At 40.2% G+C, this 23,457-nt stretch overlaps 1 protein-coding gene across 50 annotated transcripts in view; it reads right to left on the reverse strand.

Moving 5' to 3' along the window:
• The window catches only part of LOC130072179 (protein NLRC5-like), a 912,375-nt gene that overhangs the window by 415,914 nt on the left and 473,004 nt on the right, over positions 1–23,457 (reverse strand). For 2 of the 50 annotated variants that reach the window (XM_056237194.1, XM_056237190.1), the window contains exons 13-17: positions 19,615–19,728; positions 18,859–18,984; positions 18,469–18,564; positions 16,531–18,261; positions 7,042–7,113 (exon numbers count right to left, since the gene is read on the reverse strand). The exons of 45 other annotated variants lie outside the window; for them this stretch is intronic. In XM_056237194.1, the coding sequence (XP_056093169.1) occupies positions 7,042–7,113; positions 16,531–18,261; positions 18,469–18,564; positions 18,859–18,984; positions 19,615–19,728 (2,139 nt within the window). The remainder of the gene's footprint in view (positions 1–7,041; positions 7,114–16,530; positions 18,262–18,468; positions 18,565–18,858; positions 18,985–19,614; positions 19,729–23,457) is intronic. 3 more of the 50 variants (XM_056237193.1, XM_056237192.1, XM_056237191.1) reach the window with 2 other exon arrangements.

Here is a 23,457-nt window from a genome sequence, read left to right on the forward strand (position 1 = left end):
TTTTTATGATAATTAAATTTTAAACGATAATACTAACCGCCAGGACATTTTATCGTGGTTTATCTTGAAACCGGTAATCGTCCCATCCCTACTCACAACCAATGATCAAAATGCACATTTTTCAAAACTCTAACCCTTTTCTCAATTGCTTGGATACAATACACATAAAACTTAGATCATTTGTTCATTCAACAAAGATCACCTGTTCAATATGACACAACTTAACATTACAGTACTACTATTTCAAAAGGCAATTCACACATTACATTTCAAATGAGTGTCTATTCATTTCCTTACAATGATCTAACTATCAATTGATACAACTGCTCAAAATGATAAGTAACTGTTGCATTACTCTTAATGCATATGTTGTATGGAAACAGACACACAATCTTCCATGTTTACAGTAAATCATGAAAGTTTCAAGATAATGAGATTCATTGTCACCAATTAGCATGGAGCATGAACCAATTAGACTACAATATCCATGGATGTAGCCTAATATTTTATATTTTTGCTTTGATTCCAATAAACCTATGTTGTGATTGTACTTTAGTGTTTTGCATCAATATATTACACACTTTGTTCAATGATTCCACTATGTCTGTATTCTCTCTACTACTGCAGTACTTTTACAGAGATGTATTTACTGTACATGTAGACCATAATGAAACCTGTATCACCTATTTTGTTCTACAATATTTAATGATTGTACGAACAATGACACAGTGAAACTATCGGTTGCTTGTGTGTGGGTGATCTATAGTTATGTTTCAATGGTATTTCACAGTAAATTTGTTTTTTGAACCAATGATTGTGCAAGTGCAAGATTTCTTTAAAGATGTGAATGCGCAATGCAATGTTTTGAACATTAGACAGCCTGTGTTACAAGTGATAACCGTTTTGAGTTTTGTGTCTAGAGTTTTGAAAAATGACATCAATGTTCTGAAAATAGTAGCAAAGTGATTGTAAAAAACTGTAAATAATAAAATCTAAAAATGTATCTTTGTAACATTGTTCAGGTTTGATTCTAATCATAACATTATTGAAAACATTTTTCAGTACAAAAATGCTAAACTTTGACAAAAGTATTTTATTTTTGTTATAATTGTGATTTTATAATATTTAGGTATGAATCCAACTGAATCCAACTTGTGAAAAGATATATGTAGTTAGTCGAATAGCAAATAGTGGAGCTCTATAGCCATCTAGTGGTTAAAATTATTATTTTTTATTTTAAAACTGCATTTTCCAAAAAAATGGGCACAAATCATACATTAAACCATATAAAGTTATCCAGGTTATCCCCATGAATGAAAGTCAGAAATCTGGGTCTTTTATAAAGTGAATTTTACATAAAATGCTGTTTTTTTGTAAAAAGCCTATTTAAATAAATATTTATTTATTTATAGAAATTTTAAATATATCAAAATTACAGTCAAATTACATTTGTAAAAAAAAAAAAAAAAAAAAAAAATGATTCTGTTACAAAATTAAATGTTATTGTCTGGGGTCCCTGGAGACCCCAAAGATAACTAGTGTCGGCCCCAAATGAAGATAACACAAGGGTTAAGCCTTTATCCAGAGATAAATATAACACTTAAACAATAAATAACATAATGCTGTCAACATGAAATGTATAGAAATACTCATCAGTTCACTTTGTTAAAATACATCAGTTATGATTAGGGGATTGAATATACAGTTTGTTCAGAATAAAAATCAGTATTTCTATGGAAAGTCCCCATAAAACATGAAAACCCAGCTTGCTCCAACAGAGGCTGAAGCGTGTGGTTATCTATGAGTGTCGTAATATCCCTGTCTAGTGGACGTGTGGAAGCGGCGTGAGACTGAAGCACTGAAAGCCCTCGCACTGCTCATATGCTGAGAGAGAGATAAGACAGTAGAGCTGACCGATTCAGCTTTACAATACTGTGATCTCCATTCACACACACACACCATCTTCTTACAATTCCTCTATTAAACCTTTGACTAAATCACATCGCAACACTTTACATCTGTGTTGGCGCTGCCGCTGACCCAGAGAGAGTTGGCATGAAACAGCTTAAATAGAAGTAATGGGATAAAAGTTTAAAGTTCAGATATAAACACTGATCTAGCTTTTGATAGAAACAACTGAAGGCACTCTCTGTAATCTCAATGAGGTCTGAAAAATGAAATGCCTGATATCACAGCGCTGATAAGCACAGCTCCTCAAAACTCTCCACTGACTTTATCAAGCCCACGGCTTTTAGTTTTTGGGTGGTTTGTAAAACCCTCAACACAGAGGCTTTATCAATTTGCAGATATTCCTCTGTTTTCAAACTAAAATAAAAATCCCTACTAACTTCATCAAAATCGTGTGTATCAAATCGCCTATAAAATCCTGAGCTTCATTCTCTCTCTCTCGCACAGCTCTCTCTCTCATCAGTAGCCATAGCAGCTCCGGAGCTGGTTCTGATCCAGGGTCAGTTTACTCCAGAGGTGTTCAGCGCATGCGTCTCTATTGATGAGGCTCCAGTGGGCCTGACACTTATATCTATATAAAGCGCTGTTACAACAAGCTCATGTTCAGTTTATTATAATATATAGCTAATGCTCATCTCATAAACATGATTTAAAGATTTTAAAATGATTGCACAATCACCAAATAGGAGGCGATATGCACTATGTAAATCAGCATTTAACACAAGAAGAAAGTAGTCGTATGGCGCGCTTTTTCTCAGCGTCTGTTTCCATGGCGACTCGTGGATTCGTCTCTGTTGAGAAGGTCTGGTGTGTGAACCATGAAATTAAACAATAAAACCAAATAATGTGGTTTAATCAAGCAAGAGTTCAGGGTATGTTTGAGGGTAAGATAAGCTTGCTTTCTGGAACACACCCCAGGACACAGGCAGATCTCCAAACCAGGAATAGCAGAAAACAAGGACAACGCTCAGTAATGCCAGGAACTCTAGACAAGACTCTGCGCTGAGACAAACAACTGAACTGGGGAAATAGGCAGAGAGACTGAGGGATCATGAGTGCATATCATTTGTGCAATATCTCTTTTTTAAACAATGAATTAAACATATCAGCAAGTTTAACTGTTATTCTAAGAGATTATGGGAGGGAGAAAGATTATGTAAAACTGATCAAATGAAATACATTAAAAACATCTGTTTTTTTACCTAAATAAATGTATTAACATTTTAATTAAATACAAAATAAACATTAAAAAGTCTAAATATAAATGTTCATTTGTTTAAATGTTAATTATAAATGCATATATTTGAAAATAAATTTCTCACACAAATATCATAAAAACGGTTACGTTGTCATGATTCTGCCATCTTGTCTTTGATTTCACTGGTCTTGTGGCAGGATCATGGCAGACCCATGTTTCATGTGCAGCACATGGCCATTTGTTTGGGCCATGTGCTTGCGTTGTCTCGTCTCTTTACCCCGCCCCCTTGTTATCCTGATTTAGTCATTATTGCTTTATCTGTGTCACCTGTCATGTCATGATTAGTCTCCCTATTTTATCCCCTTGTGTTTCACTGTCTCTTGTCGGTTCATTGCCAAATGTTACTTGTGAGTACCCTGTGAAAGTCTTGTCTTTGAAAGTCATTGAAAGTCTAGTCATTGTTAGTTTCTCTTGAAGTGTTGTTTGTTTTCTAGTGTTTTGTCAGTGTCGTTGTCTAGTTAGTTACCGTAGTCCTGTCTTGTTTTGCCCCCTCTTGGGCTTAGTTTTCCCGGTTATTTGTAGTGATGGCCAAATGAAGCTTTTGTGAAGCACTGAACCATTTGAGCCAATTGGTTCGAAAATGGGTTCATTACTCGAAGCTTCAGTTGCAGCGACCTCTCCTGGCGAAAAGCAAGGCTGCAGTCAAATTAATCAGTGAGCAGTATTGGAGAAACTACTTTAGTTCTGAAGCATCTTTGCTAAGATCACCCTTGGATTTTTAACTATATTTCCTTTGAAAACTCTTTGATGCACATGCTAATGCTGAGCATAATGTTCTATTTACAAATAAAAATTTATAAATGTATGTTTTGTGTTATTTAGGAGAGAGTGCTGGGAAAATATGGCATAGGTTGGGTGTGCTTGTGTAACTATGGCAGGGGGTGATTTTTGGGATGGGGAACACTCAAAGATTTTTATTGAGGTACATTATTTTTTCAACAGTTTTTGGACTGAGTCGGTTTCTTTTTTTTGCTCACAACCTCTCCAGACTTGGAAAACACTCGCTCACAAGGAACAGATGATGCTGGCGAACATAATTTTTTTTTTTTCAAGATTAAACAGATGAGGGTACACATTTTGATGGTTTTGTACATTGTACAATTGTACATTGTTTAGAGTGGTTATAAAGACTAAAAGGCGCTCAAAACGGTTTCAACCTATCACCTGTCAGAATCGAGACGCGCCGTTCCAGTGAATCACCTGATTGGACCGCAAACCAGTCAGATGATTCATTCATGCAATGAAGCACTTGCTGCTTCGGACGTCATATGTCACATCATTTTTTTCGCACCAAAGCAAGCTTTGAAGCAGTGGTTCTCTAGGTTTGTAGTTCAGGGTTTCGAAGCACGTATCGAAGCTTCAGCGTCACACTGCCATCACTAGTTATTTGTTTAATAAATCGTGTTGCCTTGACTACTGTCTGCTATTGGGTTCATCCTTCCTCACCCTCATAACAGAATGAACCGACCAGAACCGAACCCAGCAGACATTACGTCCTCTTATGTCAGGCATAACCTTGATGATCTTAAGGATTGGTGGCACAGGACCATCGCTGACTCTAAGAGGGGCAAACTCCCGATTCCCTCCCAGGGAGAGTTATCATTGTGTGAGTATGCCCGGGTCGCCAACGAGAGGAGGTTTTTCCTGCCTGATCACCTCCTAAACCGCTACCTCATTGCGGGTCTCAACTCTCCTCCACCCCTGGCTGAACGGGAGAGCCTGGTTTGCCATTCGTTCGCTGATGTGGTGGATTGTTTATCGAGGAGGGAGTCCCGGGGGTCCATCTTGTCTTCACCACCAGTCAAGCTGCCAGTGATTCCGGAGGGTCGTGTCCTAGGCGTCGGTTTCCCAGGGGAATCAAGCTGGTTCCACTCCCGTGACGTCATCCGGACCCGAAGGTCTACTTGGCAAACGAGAGAGACGGCTGTCGTGGGAGTCGACTTCGGAGTCCTCTTCCACTGGGACTGCAGTCCCTGCTGTGCTTCCGCAACTGGTCACAAGCCCGGCTACGTCCTCTGCACCGCGACCCAGGAAGAAGAAGAGGAAGAAGGGAGCCTCTTGTCCTCCGTCTCTGTCTTCGCTCGCTGGAGCGGGCTCTGGGACGACGCTCGCTGGAGCGGGCTCTGGGACGTCGCTCGCTGGAGCGGGCTCTGGGACGGCGCTCGCTGGAGCGCCGTCCCAGAGCCCGCTCCAGCGAGCGCCGTCCCAGAGCCCGCTCCAGCGAGCGCCGTCCCAGAGCCCGCTCCAGCGAGCGCCGATCCCAAGTCAGCTGCTGTGAGAGCTGCGGACGATTAAGCTGCAGAAGCAGTCCTGCGATCGGTATCAGCTCGTCAAAGTATGCCTGTTGTCATTGCCGCTGAGGCTTTAGCTAATTATTTGTCAAGTCTTGTCAAAATCCTTGAACCTGTCTGTCCTGCCTTGTCCTCAACACCCGAGCCTGTCACGGTGAGCGCAGCACCCACGCATGTCTCCGTGAGCGCTGCACCTGGTCCTGTCCCTGTGAGCACAGCACTCGATCCGGTTCCTGAGAGCGCAGCCCCCACGCCTGCCACAGTGAGCGTCAGACCCACGCCTGGTCCTGTGAGCGCTGCTCCTGAGCCTGTCGCCGTGAGCGCTACACCCAGTCCTGCCCTGTCGCCTGCCATGTCCCCTGTCAGGAGTCCCGTTACCTTATCCTCTGTGTCCTCCATGTCTGAGCCTGTTGCTGCTCCCTCTAATGCAGTATCCCCATCTGTTTTCCCGGTCTCCCCCGTCTCCACTAGTCCCCGGACTGTTTCACCATTTGTTCCTGTCCCCACTGTCCCTGGACTTCCGTTTGTTTCCCCTGTCCTCACTAAGCCCCGGACTGTTTCTCCCAAGACCTCTACTCATGTGTCCCCGTCCAAGCCTGCCCGGAGTTCTCGTCCTCAGCCCTCCTCCCGTGGACCCAATACCCCCAGTCCTCCCATCCACCCTGGACCTCCCCCCATGAACTCTGTGTTTCCTCCACCTCCTTTGCCTTGTATGTTGTTTTTGATGTTTCACCCGAACCCTGTTATTGTTTATTCCTGTTTGCCATTGTTAGTGTTTTACATGTTTTGTTGGTTTTTATCTATGTCACAGTCTGTCTTGTCTTGTGTTTAGTTTCCCCTTGAGGAGCGTCTGGAAGCCGCTCCTTAAGGTGGGGGTTTTCTCATGATTCTGCCATCTTGTCTTTGATTTCACTGGTCTTGTGGCAGGATCATGGCAGACCCATGTTTCATGTGCAGCACATGGCCATTTGTTTGGGCCATGTGCTTGCGTTGTCTCGTCTCTTTACCCCGCCCCCTTGTTATCCTGATTTAGTCATTATTGCTTTATCTGTGTCACCTGTCATGTCATGATTAGTCTCCCTATTTTATCCCCTTGTGTTTCACTGTCTCTTGTCGGTTCATTGCCAAATGTTACTTGTGAGTACCCTGTGAAAGTCTTGTCTTTGAAAGTCATTGAAAGTCTAGTCATTGTTAGTTTCTCTTGAAGTGTTGTTTGTTTTCTAGTGTTTTGTCAGTGTCGTTGTCTAGTTAGTCACCGTAGTCCTGTCTTGTTTTGCCCCCTCGTGGGCTTTGTTTTCCCGGTTATTTGTTTAATAAATCGTGTTGCCTTGACTACTGTCTGCTATTGGGTTCATCCTTCCTCACCCTCATAACATACGTAGATCATTAATCAGGTCAGATAGGTGGAGGGTTTAAAAGCTGAAGTGTGACACTCATATTATTTGTTAAACCATTAAAGTATAATGTTTAAGTAAGAACTGTTATAATGTTTTAGCAGTGATGCTTGTTCTCAGTGTTACTTACACAGCGTATCTAGTTGCTGTAACCACAGGCATCAGCTTCTGGAGAACTTCATCTGCTGTGTTTTGGTGGACACTAATAGAAAAAAATAAAAAAATAAGTTAATTAATAATGCTAACAATAATAATAATAATTCATAAAATAAGTAAATAATACATTATACCTTCATAAATACCCTCAAATATGTTTTTAATTAAACACTGCTTTATAAAGGACGTGTGGAAAGTTGTTTTAGTGTCTATAACTGTAGAAGCCTCGTATTCAGCAACACAGATTTGTTTCTCTTTCTCTTGTCAATGTCGCTTGTCAAGGTCTATTAGTCTACATTTACACTACAACACTATTTGGACATATCAGATTTTGTCCTGTCAAATGCGTATATTTTCATGAATCAAGAAGTATTTTGTGTTAAACAAGTTGTTTTTGAAATGAGAAGTAAGCTAATTGTGATAGTCACATTAACTGGGGCAGCAGCACTGGCGCACACACACACACACACACAAGCATGCGCAGACACACAAGCACGCGTACACACACACACACGCACACACACACAAACACACAGACAGAAACACACACACATGTCTGGTCCACTATCTTTGTGGAGACTCTCCATAGGCGTAATGGTTTTTATACTGTACAAACTGTATATTCTGTCCCCTTACACTAACACACACACACACTAACCCTACCCCTAAACCTACCCATCACACACACACACACACACACACACACACACTAACCCTACCCCTAAACCTACCCATCACAGAAAACTTTCTGCATTTTTACATTTCCAAAAAACATCACTCATTAGGATTTATAAGCTGTTTACTCATGGGGACCAAAAAATGTCCCCACAAGGACAAGGATTTCAGATATTACCACCTTTGTGGGGACATTTGGTCACAATGTAATATAAACATGACCACACACACACAGACACTCAGACACACACAGACAGACAGACACACACACACACAGACACTCAGACACACACAGAAAGACAGACACACACACACACACAGACACACACACACACACACACACTAGTAGTGGGAAGTTTGGATCATTTTACTGACTCTGATCTTTGAATCTCGTTTAGCAAAATGAACGAAACTTTTTGTTGATTTCATAATTAACCCTCTCAGGATCAAATTAAGTTTTAGTAACAGGAAAAATCTGATATTTGGGGAAAATTATCATATGGGGTAGTACAATAGAATCCTGACTTTTTTTTTAGAGAGAACTTCACATGCAAGGCGTTCTGGGATGTTGCAGATTTGCAACATTGGCCCAGTGTGTTAATTAGAAACTGATGACTGAATATGATATGATGTTGCAGATTTGCAACATTGGCCCAGTGTGTGATTCTGGGATGTTGCAGATTTGCAACATTGGCCCAGTGTGTGATTCTGGGATGTTGCAGATTTGCAACATTGGCCCAGTGTGTGATTCTAGGATGTTGCAGATTTGCAACATTGGCCCAGTGTGGTTATTAGACACTGACGACTGAATATGATATGAACAATAACTTTTTATATACAACTTTTCAAACAATGTAACAAAGTGCTTTTTAGTGGCAGAACAACAACAAAAACCATATGGGGATCCAAATCCAATATCTCAAATCCTCATTGAGTAGGGCATGTTTCCAAGTCACTTTGTCATGTGGTACTTCAAGAAACAGTTTTTGTCTTTTGTAAAGCACAGAAGTACTTTGCACTTCAGGCAGGCCGTTTGCGTGTAGCCATTCTTGCACAGTCTGCATCGTCCACGTTTCTCAGCATGGATGGGGAAATGATCGCATCGGTCTAATCTGACATCAACCGATGGTGCAGAGATCCTCTGAAGTGGAGGTGGAGGTGGGGCAGCTTGATGGGACGTTGGATCATCTTCCAATGACGGTCGTCCTCTTTTCCTACTGTTCAAGTCAGCCTGTTTGCCAACCTTGATGAGGGCATCTGCAACTTGCACACGGAAGTCAAGAAGTGGCATATACTTCTTTTCCTGGTTCTGGGTGAGATGACGGCGATAGAGGAGCCAACCATTGACCAGTGATAGGTCAATCAAGTAGTACAAGATGCGCAGATACCAACGACGTGGGCGGATGTCAATGCGATAGAGAGCTGCAAACATGTCTGCTAAGTCTACTCCTCCCATGTTGTGGTTGTACACCTTGACAATGTGGGGTCTGTCCACTTCCACATATTCCTTCTTCTCTTTCGACCACCTTCTGCATCTCTCAACAGGTTCAGGGCCAATGAAGGATGATGCCAGCAACACTGCCTTGTTATCATACCACTTCACGATGGACATCCCGCTTGTCTTTTCGTATTTCACTTCATACGCACCACGCCCGGCCTTTGAGAGTTCCTTGTCACTCTTGAGGGTACATCCACGGAGACGGTTACGATTGATGGTAGCAACTGTTAGAATTCCCATTTTCTTCAGTTCCACAATGAGTTCAGGGGAAGTGAACCAGTTGTCGAAGAAGCACTTGTAGTTTAGTCCTTTTGGAACTTCTGATACGAGACGAAGCACAACTTCACCGGCAACACCAAGTCCACGCTCATTGGTCACGGTCCCTTTTCCAGTGTATACTTCAAAGTCATAGACTAGTCCAGTGACACCTGCACGAGTAAAGACCTTGATTCCCCATTTATGCGGCTTGTTCTTGATATATTGTTTCATTCCAAGCTTTCCTTTGAAGGGGATCATCTGCTCATCAATGGAGTGGTTTTCTTCTGGTTCAACCTTCAAACAGTTGGCACGGACTTTCTCAAGAACTGGACGCACCTTGAATAATGGATCGTATCCAGGCTCATCCTTTTGCTTCACATTGGTATTGTCGTTCATGTGGATGTATGTACGCAGATTATCAAATCGCTTACGTCCCATGACTGTTGCAATTGGGTCGTAGCGGGTTGCCGTCTGCCAGTACATGCGGTACGATGGCATACGTACTACAGTCATCAAGATGTGTAAACCAATGAATTGCTCTATTTCAGAAGGGGTTGTTTTCAGTTCTGAGCCATTCTTCATAACTGCATACAAGTTAGATTGGTGAGAAATATGTTCAAACACAGATTTGTCCATGAACTGATCAAAATACCACTTTGGACTTGGTATTTCGTCTGGGGGAGGTGAGAATGCAGGTCCTCGGAATGAAGGGTCTATGTCAGCTGCTGGGCGTTTCCTCTGCCTCCAAGAAAACTCTTTGTTGACTGGAGCTGGGCCTGGCTGAGGTTCATTGTCATCTGGGACCTCAGTGTCACTGTCTGCATGTATGTTATGAATTTCAACATCAAGGTGGTTGAGATTAGCTGATATATCATCATCAAAGCTGGAGTCAGACTCGTATGCTTCAGGAGATTCCTCAAAATCTGGATCAGCAATTTCATCGTCTGGAATGGATTCTGTGTCAGATAAAGTACCATCAGGAAGGCAAATGTACTCGATGACTTCCCTGGCTGAATAAATCTTTCGTCTGCCTGCCATAACAACCTGCAAATCCTGCATAGAAAGTATTCTGTAAGGTAGTTTGCCAAAAAAATGCTTTGACACAATGATCTGTACTAATAAAAGTGCCATGGAATTTAGGCTACATCAGTTTTCCTCACTGCACAGTCAAATGAACATGGTATTGTGCCATTGCTTTTGATCAAATCTGCCTCTGATTGTGTGTAAATTCACTCCAAATTATTAAATTTTCCATATGATATACCCTCAGTGACACTTTAAAGTAATACGTAAACACTGGTGATAGGAACATAACCCTAGTATAAACTGTTGCTCAAAATATAGGCAAACTAGTAGATAAAGCATGTGGTATCCAGTGGTACCTATCTGGCCAAACGTTGCAAATCTGCTACGTTGAAATAGAGCTGCACCAGGGGAAAAATCCAGAAGAGATCAAATCTACTAATTGGCATTTACTGTGTCTATATACACTTATGATTCTTCTTATGCAGTTTTAGTTTCAAATTAATGGAGGTTGATAGTGATACTTACACGAAATTGATGCCAAGAAAATCAGTTTCAGGGAACCCATGGAAACAGACATGTTGGAAGTGAGACTACACTGCCACCTGGTGAGCAAGTGGGAAACTGTTTGTTGCTAATGGACAACCAAGTCCAGCAGTGGTACTTCTGAGTAAAAAAAACTCATAAAATATGTATCTGGAGTAATAAGGTCGTTAATTTTTAACTGTTGCAAATTAGCAACGCCTGCCTTGAGAGGGTTAAAACATCATGTTAAATGGCCCAATATATTTAGTACTTACGAAAATGTTGATTACAATTGAAAAAATAACAATAAACTATGGGGTAATGCAGCCAAAGCCAAATGATAAGAAACGGAAACGTGTAATTGATTGATGAGTCGGGTCTTAAGTTCAGGCTATGGCGTTCTGTTAGTTCCCCTCGCCTCCTGATCCGAGACGCTCTTTCTTTTGCAACTTCAAATGCATCACGTCTGTTCGCGCCTCTCGTGTCTTCGGGTTCGGACTTCGAGACGTTACGTTAGTTCAGTCGACTCGTCAGTGTCTGATCGGGGCCGTGTGACACACACATGATATAGAGGTAGACGCTCTATTGGCCGCTGGGCGCCAGAAATGCGGCCGCCATCTTTAACCGCTCATACTCCTAGTTGCGTTGTGTAGCAGCAGTTAAGATGCCAGAGCACTGTGCAGGAGTGATGGCCATCTCAAAACACTGCTTCATGAAGCTTCCAAGCCTTTACAGATCGTGTGTTCTGAATCAATGGTTCGGAGCGCGTATCAAACTGCCAGAGTCACGTGATTTCAGGAAACGAGGCTTCATTACGTCACAACTGTTTCGGGACACTTTTGAATGTCAATGTTTCAGCGCTGATGATCTCTGTCAACCCATGATCATGAGGAGGCGCTGAGAACCACTGAACACGTGTCTGTGGGGTTTACATCATCTCTGATCAGTTTCATACATTTGTAGACTATTTAGTTAGACATTAGTATAATTAAAATGAATAATGGTAGTTCATAGTCTTTTTGGCCTGTTTAGCTGAGCCATTCATAGAACTAACAAAACAAACCCTGACAATTGATAAAAGAACATATATACACTTATATATAATCTTAATCATGTAATAATCTTATTGGATAATTAGATAATTGCATTTGAAAGATTTAACTTTCAATAAAACATTTGCAATAGATTTGTAAAAGGGTTTTTTATGCATGTTTGGCCCGGGTTATTGTTGCATTTACACTGTTCTGACCACTAGGGGTCACCGTGGAGACGGTGTCGGGGTGTTTCGAAGTGTTTCACGAAGCCTCGATCACTTTATGAAATAAATGTTTTTCTCCAAAACACGTTGGCCACAATTATTGGCACCCCTAGAATTTTTTACGAGTAAAATATAAGTATATTCCCATTAATGTTTACCTTTTTTAGCACACCAGGAGGACTGGGAACATGAAATTGTCCAGCCATGACTTCTGTTTCACAGGAGTTTAAATATGAGGAAACACAAAGGCCAAATTCCCTTAATCATCCATTACAATGAGTAAAACCAAAGAATATAGTTCTGGGGCCGTATTCACAAAGAATTTTAAGGCTAAAAGTAGCTCCTAACTGGCGAATTTAGGACCAACTCCTAAAAATAATGGGCGTGTCACTCCTAACTTTAGGACTCCTAATTTTTTTCACTAAGAGTAATTCACGAAGCATTTTAGCCCTAAAAGTAGCACCTAAGTCTGGGACAGCTTAAAAGAAGTCGAGAGGACTCCTAACTCACTAAGACCTATTCATAAAGCACACCAGCGCCTCTCGCAGTCGTCCGGGGTCCGCGACACAAGCGGGAATGCTGCATTGATCTGCGAACAAATCCTCTCCCACGTCTCACGCTTAGTTTTGCTTGATATCCCAGTGCCGAATTTCACTTTTATTATGTTTTTGGGCCAGCAGCAGTAACTGATCCTGCGTCCAGTTGGGCTTTCTTTTCCGTTTTGGCGAGTTCAATCCACCGTCATTCAACTATTATGGTGTGTTCACACCGAACGCGAATTTAATTATTTGCGCGAGTAGATTACATACAAAGTCAATGCAAAGACGCGAATAGACGCATCATTGGCGCCGGCCGTTGCGAATGACGCGAATTGGGCGACGCGTTTGCCGCGAATGTCTTCCACGCAAGTTGAAAAATTTGAACTCGAGCGAATGTTCAAGCGTCTAACTAAACGCGATAGACGCGTATTTGACCCTCTATTCGCGTTCGGTGTGAACACACCGTTACATTACTTCAATAGGAGCAACATTTCCTTGCTTTAAGTAGTCTATTTAGGCTAATATGATGTCAATTAACCAAGCAAGTGTTAATGCAAGTGTCGTTTTTCATTATTAGGCAAGTGGCGGTTTTCATTGGGGTATTAGGCTACCTTGATTTAATTGAATTGAATTCATGACTTTTCTCTCTCTCTCTGCTTTTTTAGAATTACACTTCACTGGGGCCTGCACAAACATGTCATTATATATGCATTTCGATGACATTACTATTAGGGATGTCCTGATCCGATCACGCGATCGGAAATCGGGCCCGATCACGTGGTTTCAGACTCGATCGGAATCGGACGTTACCTCCCGATCAGGACTCGGATATATGTAAATTAGGGGTGTAACGGTACATGTATTCGTAATTATTGAACTGTTTCGGTACGAGGCTTCCGGTTCGGTATGCATACAAACCGAACGATTCCTAGGACCATTTTTCCTGCAGACAAAATCCGCGCTGGCGCGATCACCACAACGTTGCGCAACATCAAATGGCAAATGTAATGAAAGCGGAACGAAACTGCGCTTCTCATTATATTGTGCTTAACGGACCATTTCAGTTCGGACCAGCAACATCTGTGCAGCGCGAGATCAAGCGACACTGTGCTAAGAGATCCAGTGAAGAAAACATTTGAATTCGCCACTGAAGTAATAACATCTCTGCGAGATCTAGTGAGAAGCATTCACATTTCTCCGTTATTAACCGTAGATCTCTATTAGATCAAACAGCGCTGACGTGGGAAGTCTGGGAACCAGGAGAAACATTGTGCCGTGAATGAACATGGATTTAATATTGCATTTCAAAACTCAAATAATATATATTTAAATGTTATTTTTAATGTGATTACCAAAACATTATTTGTTCATCCTTCAAAGATTACCCCCATTTATAAACCTGAAAGTTTCAAGATGTAGGAAAACTCAAACTTATTTAAAAATAGTTTTTCTTTTAATAAATAGGAAATTTCTCTGGCATTTCTTTCTTTTTGCTGTATCGTATCAAACCGAACCGCAAATTTTGTGAACTGTTACACCCCTAATGTAGGCCTATATATATATTCTCATTATTTTTTATACACTTTTAAAACATTTTTATTTTTTGTTTACATGCCTGCTGGGTATTTTAAGTTGAGGTGCTATTTGTTTTTATATTAGACTTTTTCTATATTTACTGTTGCACTAAAGTCCAAAAGTGAAGATTGTATGTTATTTATTACTTGATTGTTCAAGCTACCTCACAGAAGTGCTCTGTTTGTTAACAGAGTTGTTGAATGTTAAAATAAGGTGAATTAAATAAAAAATAAGGAACATCCTGGATCTGTTTTTTCTCTCTTCTTTATTCTTTTTTTATGTATTATATAAGTATCGGATCGGGACTCGGTATCGGTAGATACTCAAAATCAAATGACTCGGACTCGAGGGCAAAAAAACCTGATCGGGACATCCCTAATTACTATTATTATTTTGTGTAGGACATGATTTGTTGCGTCTGTGTTATGCTCCGCATGATGGCCCTGTCATCTAACAACCAATCACCGTGATCATTGCGAGGAAGCTCGTGCATGAGAATTGACGTCATCCATAGCAACGAAGACTCACTCTTAGTTTAGGAGTTGTAATTTTTCCTTACTAAGAGTAGGTCTGAAAGGCGTTGTGAATAACTTTTAAGAGAAAACTCCTAGCTAAAATATTTTAGTGCGATTTAGGAGTACTCCTAGTGGTAAGATAAAATTCTTTGTGAATACGGCCCCTGATGTGCATCAAAAGATTGTTGAGCATCACAAAATAGAAAGAGGCTGTAAGAAAATAGCTGAAGAATTGAAAGTCCCCATCTGGAGAGAGTCTGTATGCAGGAATGGTCTCTGATCTCAGGTCAGGTGTTCTCCAAACTCATCAGGCGTTATAGGAGCCACGATGGAGTAGTGCAGATGTTTGTCAGTGTTGGCGTGTGCACCTGTTCTGCTGTTCTGCACAATCTCATGTACAGATGTATGTGTAGGTTATTAGATTCTGCAAACAGCATCATTTCAACATTGACGAATCCGGCCCTGAGTTCAGTCAGGTTCTCCTCTAGTATGTGGAACCATTGGTGTTTTAGCCTATATGGAAACATGTCATATTGGGTTGTTGTTTTGTTTGTATTTGTCTGTTACTGTTTATGTTGTGTAACTGTTTGTGTTTGGACCATGTGTGTCCTTAATAAAGCTTTGACGATATAGGAGAAAACTCAGAGCTGTTATCTTGTCAAAAGGAGATTGCAAAAAGTATTTAATAAAAGGGTGCCAATAATTGTGGCCAACATGTTTTGGAGAAAAGTATTTGTTTCATAATGTGATTTCCCCCACACTTTCAATTCTTTAACTTCGATGAAAGATTAGATTTTGGGCAGTTTTTTGAATGAAAGATCAAAAGGATAAACAATGCAGATTTATGTTTTACAGCCAGTTTTGAAGAGCCGCTGTGAAGAGCTGAACGCCTCCAGGAACGCCATCAAGGACATTCACTGTTTTATCAAGTTTACTTTGGCCGTCCGCGTGACGTCATTATCATCATCAGGAGGATCCGCGGACGTCCACTTGCTGTTACTATTAAAACTTCATTTAGGAAAAATACTTTCTATTAAATATCTTTATATTAACTTGCTGTTTTATTACTGTAATACAGTGAACGACAGCCGTCTGTGTCTCCCAGTGTCTTACATTATTGTCAGTTTAGTGTTCAGTGATTCATTTACACAGAAACATAAGATAACATGTATGCCTTCATCTCCGAATACATTATCTGTGTCTTACATTTCATAATGAACTCAGATAAACTCAGTGCCGACTCGTTTCCATCAGTTCTTCTACATGAACTGGAATGTGTGCAAAGGATTGTGGGAGATTGAAGAACAGGAAGGACACACTTGATGCATCCTTCAAAATGATCTGAATTAAAGACACAAAATGAAGTCTGTTTTCAAAAGATCCTTCAAACTGAGACGGCCTTCAGAGGCGCTTGATGACGTGGCAGTCGAGATATGCAGCCTTACTAGGACACAGCCACGGTTTGAGAAACACCCGCAAATTATGATCAATATCCCAGAAATCAGTCTGAGCCCCGTGATTTAAACACCTCTGATCTCTGAGTTTCTCTTTGTTCATAATGTTTTAGACTGTAATGATTGCACTCAGTGTTACTTACCCATCATTTCTGGCTCCAATAAATCTCTTCAGGTCAAACCTCTGCAGTGTCTCCTCTGAGGACAACAACACAAACACTAAAGCTGACCACTGAGACGAGGAGAGTTTCACAGCACGTAATCCTCCATAGTGGCTCGTATGAGGTTCAGCTTCGTTCACTAGAGAAAGATCACCCAGTTCATTCAGACAGTGAAACAGATTGATGTATTTATCTGGAGAGGGATTCTCACTGATCTTCTCTTTAATATAGTAAACTGTTTCCTCATGGTTGTGAGAGCTGTTTGCTGTCTGTGTCTTTAGTTCTTGTAAGAGACTCTGATTAGACTTCACTGACAGACCCAGAAGGAAACGAAGGAAAAGGTCCAGATGCCCATTTCTACTGTGTAAAGCCTCATCCACAGCTCTCTGATGGAGATCAGATAGGGACACTTTGCCTCCATTAGTTGGTTTGGTAATCTGGTCAAACACATTGATGTTATTGTTGATAAAGGAGAGATGCACATATAGAGCTGCTAGATGTTCCTGAATGCTCAGATGAACAAAGCAGAAGACTTTCCCCTGACACAAGCCCAACTCCTCTCTGAAGATCTGAGTGCACAATCCTGAGTAAACTGATGCTTCTGCCACATCAATGCCACACTCGCTCAGGTCTTCCTCATAGAAGATCAGGTTGCCTTTCACAAGCTGCCGATACGCCAGTTCCCCCAGTTTGACAATCATGTCTTCATCTTTCACTTTCTTCTCATAGTCCTTCTCATGTTTGATGTTGGTCTGAATGAGCAGGAAGTGTGTGTACATCTGAGTGAGAGTCTTGGGAATCTCTCCTCTCTCTGCTCCACTGCACATCTCCTCTAGAACAGTGGCTGAGATCCAGCAGAACACTGGGATGTGGCACATAATAAAGAGGCTCCTTGAGGACTTCAGGTGTGAGATGATCCTGTGGGCCAGACTCTGATCACTGATTCTCTTCCTGAAGTATTCCTGCTTCTGTGTGTCACTGAAGCCTCGTACCTCTGTCACTCGATGGACACACTCAGAGGGGACGAGATCCGCTGCTGCTGGTCTGGAGGTGATCCAGATGAGAGACGAGGGAAGCAGATTCCCCACAATGAGGTTCGTCAGCAGCTCGTCCACTGAGGCGGATTCAGTCACATCACACAACCTCACATCGCTCTGAAAATCCAGACACAGACGACACTCATCCAGACCATCAAAGATGAACAGCACTTTATACTCATCACTGGATATGGCCATTTCTCTGCTTTCAGGGAAGAAGCGATGAAGAAGATCTGAGAGACTGAGTGTTTTGTCCTTCATCAAGTTGAGCTCTCTGAAAGCGAGTGGGAATATGAGCTGGACGTCCTGATTCTCTTTCCCTTCAGCCCAGTCCAGGATGAGCTTCTGCACAGAGACTGTTTTCCCAATGCCAGCGACTCCCTTTGTCAGCACAGTTCTGATGGGTTTGTCTTGTCCAGGTAAAGGTCTAAAGATGTCACTGCATTTGATCGGTGTGTCCTCTGTTTCTGCTCTCCTGGACTGTGTCTCAATCTGTCTCACCTCATGCTCATTATTGATCTCTCCACTTCCACTCTCTGTGATGTAGAGCTCTGTGTAGATCTCATTCAGGAGTGTTGGGTTTCCCTGCTTTGATATTCCCTCACACACACACTCACACTTCTGTCTCAGATTTGATCTCAATGTGTTGAGGACTTCAGCAGGTTTAGAGTCATGGCTGTAAGATTAAAATACCACATTATTACACAAGTCAGAGAAGTAAATAACCATAAATTACACAATATATTATTTGTTTGCTGTATTATAGGATACAGAACATCATTAGTTTTCTGAAATGTTTAAATCATTAATCATGTGTTTGAGTGATGTGTGATGTGGATTGAAACACCTAAAATTAAACAACAACAAAAGTCCTGCATTTTACCTGAAACCAGGACACATGCTTTCATTAAAGTCTTGTGGTTGAATCACAGGCTTGAACACAGTTTTGTTTTTAACTGGTCTGGATGGAAGATTTGACCTTAAATCAGAATGAAGAGGGTAAAGAATCAGACACACTGATATTGATGTAATTGTGTCATTAACTGAGTAACAGACCAACAGCTTTTACAGTGTGTGAATGTATTAACAATACAATACATAGAGCTTTACACAAGAGCACAATGATCATCATTAATAGACTGAAACTTACAGGATTTCAACTTAAAATTCATTGGTTCAAATCCAGATCATTAAACTGCTGTATATTAATAATAATTTCATTTAAAAAAATCAAATACTATAATCATAACTTTTATAGAATTATATTATATACCTGAGATCAGGCCGTGTGTCTCCACTCTTAAACTTCATTGGCGGATTCATAGAGCAGTCACTCTTCACAGACACACAGCTGGACTCTGGGTTTGAGCTCTTCTGCTGGACTGAACTGGTTTTCAAACTAAATAAAATAAAAAGCAGACAGACTTATAAATGTTGTGCACTTTTACAGGAATCTTCTGTCTTAGGAAACACCAGGGAGTGTTGTTACAAACTTTCTGAACAATCTGCTTAATTCTAATACTACATTATATAAATGTGGAAAAATTCTCAGCTTACATTTACTTGATGTCATTGCAAGTAATAAAATGACTGACTGATAAATGTTGCTTCTAATTCAAAAATGTCATACTATAAGCAACACTTTTATAGAAATGATAGGGGAGAGCGGGGCACAACCTAACACTTTTTTACTTTCTCAGCTTGAGTAAATACACTTGGGGTTCAGAGTATTTATTTTCCCCCATTAATTTCACACGTTTAGAACAATTATGTGGTTTTGTTTCATTAATTCAGTGTGTACTTTTTTCTTTATTTCCACTGAAAGAATGGAAGTGAAATGTGACAACATGTCCCATAGGTGAGGCACATCGTAACACGACCATATGACAGATTAAAATGTTAAAACTAAAATATTTTGTCAATAAAATACAATTCTTAATTTTTCATATAAAATAATAATGATTGCTGTATATTAATTATAATTTCATAAAATATCAAATACTATAAGCATACTGTAGAAGTGATATACCTGAGATCAGGCCGTGTGTCTCCACTCTTAAACGTTATTGGCGGCTCCATAGAGCGGTTCCTCTTCACAGACACACAGCTGGACTCTGGGTTTGAGCTCTTCTGCTGGACTGAACTGGAACACAGAACAGATTCAGTTTAATCCTCTACATTACTGTGTTCATTCTTTATGAGAGGAACCATATTAATATTAACATTAATCTTTCATTATTTCTTTTTTTTCATGCTAGGTTTAAAACAAAAACAGGCAAACTGATATTTTTCTGTGATGTGACACAATATTTAACAGTGTTTGTTGAAAGTACCTGCGTCCTGGAGAGAAATCTCCATCTCTGGATGCTTGTGAATCAGCCATGATGAAGATGCAGGAGAATCTGATGAGTTTGATCTCCTCCACTGACTCTGATGAAGAAACATTCATACACTACCCAGCAAACACGTAACGTTTTTACAACGTTTCACAACGTTGTTTTTTGGTTGCTATTAGGTAATGTTGCAGTGCAACGTTTTAAAAACGTTTAATAAACCACACCTACATATAAAAAAATAATGTAACCAAAATAAAACGTTTTAGAAACGTTGTGAAAATACCCAGCAAACACGTAACGTTTTTACAACATTTCACAACGTTGTTTTTTGGTTGCAATTAGGTAATGTTGCAGTGCAACGTTTTAAAAACGTTTAAGAAACCACACCTAAAAAATATAATAATAATGTACCAAAATAAAACGTTTTAGAAACGTTGTGAAAATACCAACCAGGTATGTTTTCTTTGGGTAGTCAAAAAACGTAAATATCACGTCTGTCTACTACGAAAACAAAACCCGACCAAAATGCAACTTTGGCGAGACGTTTTATTTAGGTGTTAAAATAACGTAGTCTGCACGTTGAAATAGGTTTTAAAAGAAACGTCACGTCAGTAGGCCTATAATACAACCATGCCAAATCTCCAATGGTAGGCTACGTTCTGTTTGTGTATAAAATATAATAACATTTTAAAATCAAAGCGATTCTTCATTGACCGAGTAGCCTAGACGAGACCGCTGTAGGCATGGATGATTATCAAGTATCAAAAGGACTTAGAGGTGATATGTGAATGCTTACTCTCCCAGCAAACATTTGGAGGTTTAATGACCGTTGAAAAGACGTCCGATCGGCACGTCCCGTCATGGTTGAAAAATAGTTCCAAAATGATTGAACGGACGTCTTCGACGTCTTCTGACCGTGAACTCCACGTTTCTTCTGCGCGTCCCTGGACGTCTAAATGCGTCGTCATTCGTGTGGGGTTCTTCGTTTTCCAGTCACACTCAGGACCTTCGCGGTCAAAAGTGAACGGACCCCTGAAATCAATGTTTATTTTTTTTCAGTAAAATCAATGAAATTCATTTTTGTTCAATAATATTTTTTCTCTCTTTTTTTTTTTGTGGTGTTTTGAGAGAATTTTATGAAAATAATTAATATTTAGGCAATAATTATGATCAATTTTTTCCCATTGAATATAATAGAAAATGTATATATATATATATTATTTTTATTATTTTTTAATTAATGCTGTATTTCAGGTTAAAGTGGATCCTTGGCCTATAGAAAACATTCTTTTAAATCACATTGGAGCCATCTGGTGGATGTAGTGAGCATAATTATCATGCAATATCATATTTTAACCACTAGATGGATTTACAGCCTCTATACACAAGTTTACGCGCCAAATCATGGGCGCCGCCATAACTCTACTTAAATGCACTTCATTTCCGCCGGAAGAGGTTTGCACACAGCGTCTGCCGGTGTACACAGCGACGGTTCCACGACTGGAGATGGCGTTACTATCCCCCACCCGAATTCAGTGCAGAACACTAACATGACGACGTGGCCCAGCATAACGTACAGCGAGATTTGCTCCTACTTCGTGCAATCCATGGCAATAGATGGAAAAGCAATTGGACAATCTGAAAGCCGTCGAGGCATATCAATATCTGCACAGCAACAAAGTCGGTTGTGTCATGTCATACACAGCTAGATAAAACAGACATAACGTGCAAATAACTATCAGTTTATGTCCGTGGTAATAGCAAATGTATCTGTGTGTTACTTTAATGTTTCTTTTAACATAATAACAACAATTGTGGCTAAATAAGTGTTTGCAGTTTATAGCTTAATCAGGGAAGACATTTACATGATTATAGGAAATAAAAGAAGCATGTTGTTGCGGATGGAATACGTGTTTGTATTTGGAAAACGGACTGTAACCTATAACATGACTTACTGCTGAGCTATAAATAAAGACATGATCTCTTTTGCAATTATCCTTATGACTCTGCATTGTTTTACCTGCTGTGTACCAACCAACCATTTTACCGGTTAAAATACCTTTAAATGTCGAAACTAACCCCTTAAAATGCAGTAGCCTATTCTACTTACAACAAAACGATTGAAGCCTCTACTTATTGCAATAAATAATGCAATCACTTTTCGCCACCGTGCCGGATCTCCGGCGTGCGGCCGTGAGAAAAATATTTTCCCGATTCATTTTTGTCCAGCTTTAACGTGTTAAAATATTTAATGCAAACGCAACATCTGTTCTTTCTGTCATCCTTTTGCTAGGGTTATGACCATTCTCTTATTCACGCAAATGCTTTAACCACTCATGCGCGACAAGACAAAAGAGAACGCGCTGTCAGTGAATGTCCTCCTGACGATCCGAACTATATCATAGGCTTCTTAGCTAGAGTGCAAAGTGTGTGTGTGTGTGTGTGTGTGTGAGCCATGATGATAATAATTAGGCGATCGAACTGTGTGTGAGAGAGAGGCGCGGGCGCGATACTGTGTGAGTGTGTTTGTGTGTAAACAATGGAGCGCATGGACCTCTTCGTAGCTGGTTTGCGGTCGTAGGACTCTCTATCTAACCACTCGTTCAGGTGCTTTCTCGAGTGTTTACAACCAACTATCACACACATCGTTCCCGAACCACCTTTCTTCATGTTGTAATTGTTATGTCACTGCGATATCAGCGCTTTGTCGGAGCTAGCTAGCAAAACAAACCCAGCCCGCCAGAACGGAAGTGGGTTGCATCGACGGGAGGAGTTTAGGATGTAGAGCGGAAACGGCTCATAAACTTGTGTATACAGAAAGGCTTGTGAATTCTAGTTGTTTTTGCACATGTTTGCCTATTTTTTTCAGGTTGTGGATTTTAATTTATAATAAGTGATTCTCAAAGACTATTTTTGTCAAGTTTTTTGTTTGTTTGTTTGTTTTATTTTATTTTAAATAAAATAAAAATTCTATTATTTTCGCATAGAAAATATGAAAATATTTCGACATGAAAATCACTATCCAAACTTAAATGGTTGTAAGTCAAGAATGCTTTGGAATATAGACCTATGGTTGGTCTTGTTTTAAAGAAGACATTTGCCAGATTATTGTAGAAGTGAAATAAATTATGAAAGTGAAACAGAAAAAAAGTTATGTAAGTTTGAGTTAATGAAAATGAACAATGTAAAAATTTAATTATTTATATTTTATCTATTAATAGAAAAAATCTATTGCATTGCATTGGATTGTGTCTACAAGACAACACATGATCCCTTAAAAACTCTCTTTGGATAATAGTGCTATTTTTCATGTAATTTATAGGCTCTTTATTAACTTATAAAAAATAATAGGCCTATAACCATTTTGATAAAGGATGTGATAAAAATATGAGAAATGGGCACAAATGGCTGTTCTTTTTGGGCATAGGGCTAGTAGAGCTGTAGCCTGTAGGCTGCACAATTTAAAATTCTCCATCTCATACATGATCGATCAGCACTATTTATCGTTCGTTTTAAAGGGATGAATGGCTGCACGC

Source organism: Rhinichthys klamathensis, unplaced genomic scaffold (genome assembly GCF_029890125.1).
Source record: "Rhinichthys klamathensis goyatoka isolate OS25496 unplaced genomic scaffold, OSU_Roscu_1.1 h1tg000481l_1, whole genome shotgun sequence".
Taxonomy (NCBI): domain Eukaryota; kingdom Metazoa; phylum Chordata; class Actinopteri; order Cypriniformes; family Leuciscidae; genus Rhinichthys; species Rhinichthys klamathensis.